At 24.4% G+C, this 2,201-nt stretch overlaps 1 protein-coding gene across 1 annotated transcript in view; it reads right to left on the bottom strand.

Moving 5' to 3' along the window:
• LOC107882139 (bifunctional 3'-phosphoadenosine 5'-phosphosulfate synthase-like) overlaps positions 1 to 1,881 on the bottom strand; it is an 18,436-nt gene extending 16,555 nt beyond the window's left edge. Inside the window, exon 1 of the mRNA XM_003241414.4 lies at positions 1,694 to 1,881. Coding sequence (XP_003241462.2) covers positions 1,694 to 1,873 — 180 coding nt within the window. The 5' untranslated portion in view covers positions 1,874 to 1,881. The remainder of the gene's footprint in view (positions 1 to 1,693) is intronic.
• Between the last annotated feature and the right edge of the window lie 320 nt (positions 1,882 to 2,201).

Here is a 2,201-nt window from a genome sequence, read left to right as displayed (position 1 = left end):
AAAAGAAATTGGGCTAGAGACGTTCTAATCTAAATCTAAAATTAAAAATAAAATAATAAAATAAATTTCAATGCCCGAACTCAAATTTTCTGAGGTTTTGTCACTGGACAGTCTCCTCTTCATGTGCTTCATGTCTTTCTTTAATCACTATCATCATTGTTACTTATTGTTTTATGTGTAAACAGATTGTAATATATTTTTAATAAAAAATTAAAATTTTCAATTTTTTTAGTTTTTTTTTCTATAAATATCAATAAAGTTTTATCCATTGGGCCAAAATGTGTAAAAATGTAATACAAGGCTCTTAATATATTGTTACAATAGCAGTTGAAAAATATTAAAAATACATGGGCACAATTTTTTTTTTATAAGCATTTGAAGTTAAAATTTTGACAAAATTTATCAAATTTAAAATTGAATAATTATTTTGTAGTTAAAAATTTATAAAATGTTCAACTTTTATATCTAAGGATTGAAAATTTAAAACAAGATTCCAGGTAAGTAGTTAATTCTGTAACCAAAAAATCTAAAAAAATTCATACCCACACTTTATTTTTATACACATTTTAAGTTTATTAAAAAACCTAGAATAACTATTTTAATTATTTTGTTGTGATTGTATAATATTATTCGTGGGTACTTGAAACTTCTAAAGTATACTATTATATTATATCTATGGACTATGATAGTACCACGGTTTTTTGTTGATGTATAACGCGTTATAATAGTACCTAATGGATATTGTGATATGATTAATTTGGAATTTATTATAATTTATTATACTTATTATAGGTCAATATTTTTTTAATACCATAATTAAGTATATAATATATCTTTTACCTAGACTGACATACCGTCTCCGCTCAGAATCGTTTTTCTTATACAGTGATATTATATCATTGAATTCAAATTTAATACTATCCATTATACAGTAACCCACGTGTAACAGCAGAGCGACAATCACTTACCCACCTTTTTTAATTTTTAATTTTTAATTTTTAAAATTAATCGTATTCCTATTTATGAATCCTAAAATGATTATTTAACTAAAGTATATTAATATGTAATATACCTACTACAATTATCAATTTTTTTTAATTAAAAGTAATAACAAATAATATTATCAATACGAAAAAATTAATAATACCGCAACTATTTATATTTAGTGGGAGGTAATTTCAACGACTATATAAGTAACAAATTTGTTTAGATTTTACTGTAAAATGAAAGTATAATTTAATAGTCAATCATATTATAATATAACCCACCCCAAACATTATTTCTGTATACGGATCTGGAGTGAATTGACTTCTTATAAAACTTAAAGTTAGGATTATTATCTAGGCAATATTATAGGCTTTATATTATGTTTTAATTTTAAAGCGAGTTATAAGTATTTTATGATGTACCTACAATTATATATAAGTATTCCCTTTGGGGATTTTGAATTTTTTTCGGGGATTTTTTTTTCCTACTACCATTATATATAGGTACCTATTTCTATATATTGTATAATAGTTTAAAATGAAAAAAAGTTTTTTACGGAACCTACCTAGTTTTAATTTTACTAATTAATAATTAATAATTTTTATAACGTTTATACCAATTGCCCCCCACCATTGAAAAATCTTGCAGGGTACACCATTGGAAAAGTGAAAATTATTATTTTTATATAATAGCAGTGTAAACTTACGTTTAAATTGACGACTGATTTCGTTGAATCATCCAATTTGTTATCGTGAATGTCCAAATTAGAATCACTGTCATCGTCTTCGTCGCTCAAAATTGATACCATAGACCGTAGATTATGTCTATGCACTGGCCTAAGATTTGTTTTCGCTCGTTTGCCTCTCGACGTTTCAGTATTGGGCATATTTTGAAGCATCTAAATTAGGTAGCAAAAAAATATTCGATTTAATTGTATTATAAAACTATTATTTTTTCAATTCCTTAGAATATCCTATCTAAAACATTTTGAATACGTTAATGAAAAACTGGTGTCGTATATTTTGGCTACAGTTTAGGACTTATTTACGTGGTTTAATTCGATATTTAAAACGGAGTAGATACAGAAAATATATATTAAACAAACGTTTAAATATTTATAATAAAAAAAAGTCAAAATATTTTGAAAATGTTATGGTGTATAGAAAATGCTAATATAAACATTCAGTCAAAATGTCATGTATCTATGGTCATTT

The sequence above is a fragment of the Acyrthosiphon pisum genome, chromosome A1 (genome assembly GCF_005508785.2).
Source record: "Acyrthosiphon pisum isolate AL4f chromosome A1, pea_aphid_22Mar2018_4r6ur, whole genome shotgun sequence".
NCBI classification, from domain to species: Eukaryota; Metazoa; Arthropoda; class Insecta; order Hemiptera; family Aphididae; genus Acyrthosiphon; species Acyrthosiphon pisum.
The sequence above is the reverse complement of the archived record's forward strand: the minus strand, read 5'-3'. Positions and strand labels throughout refer to the sequence as shown.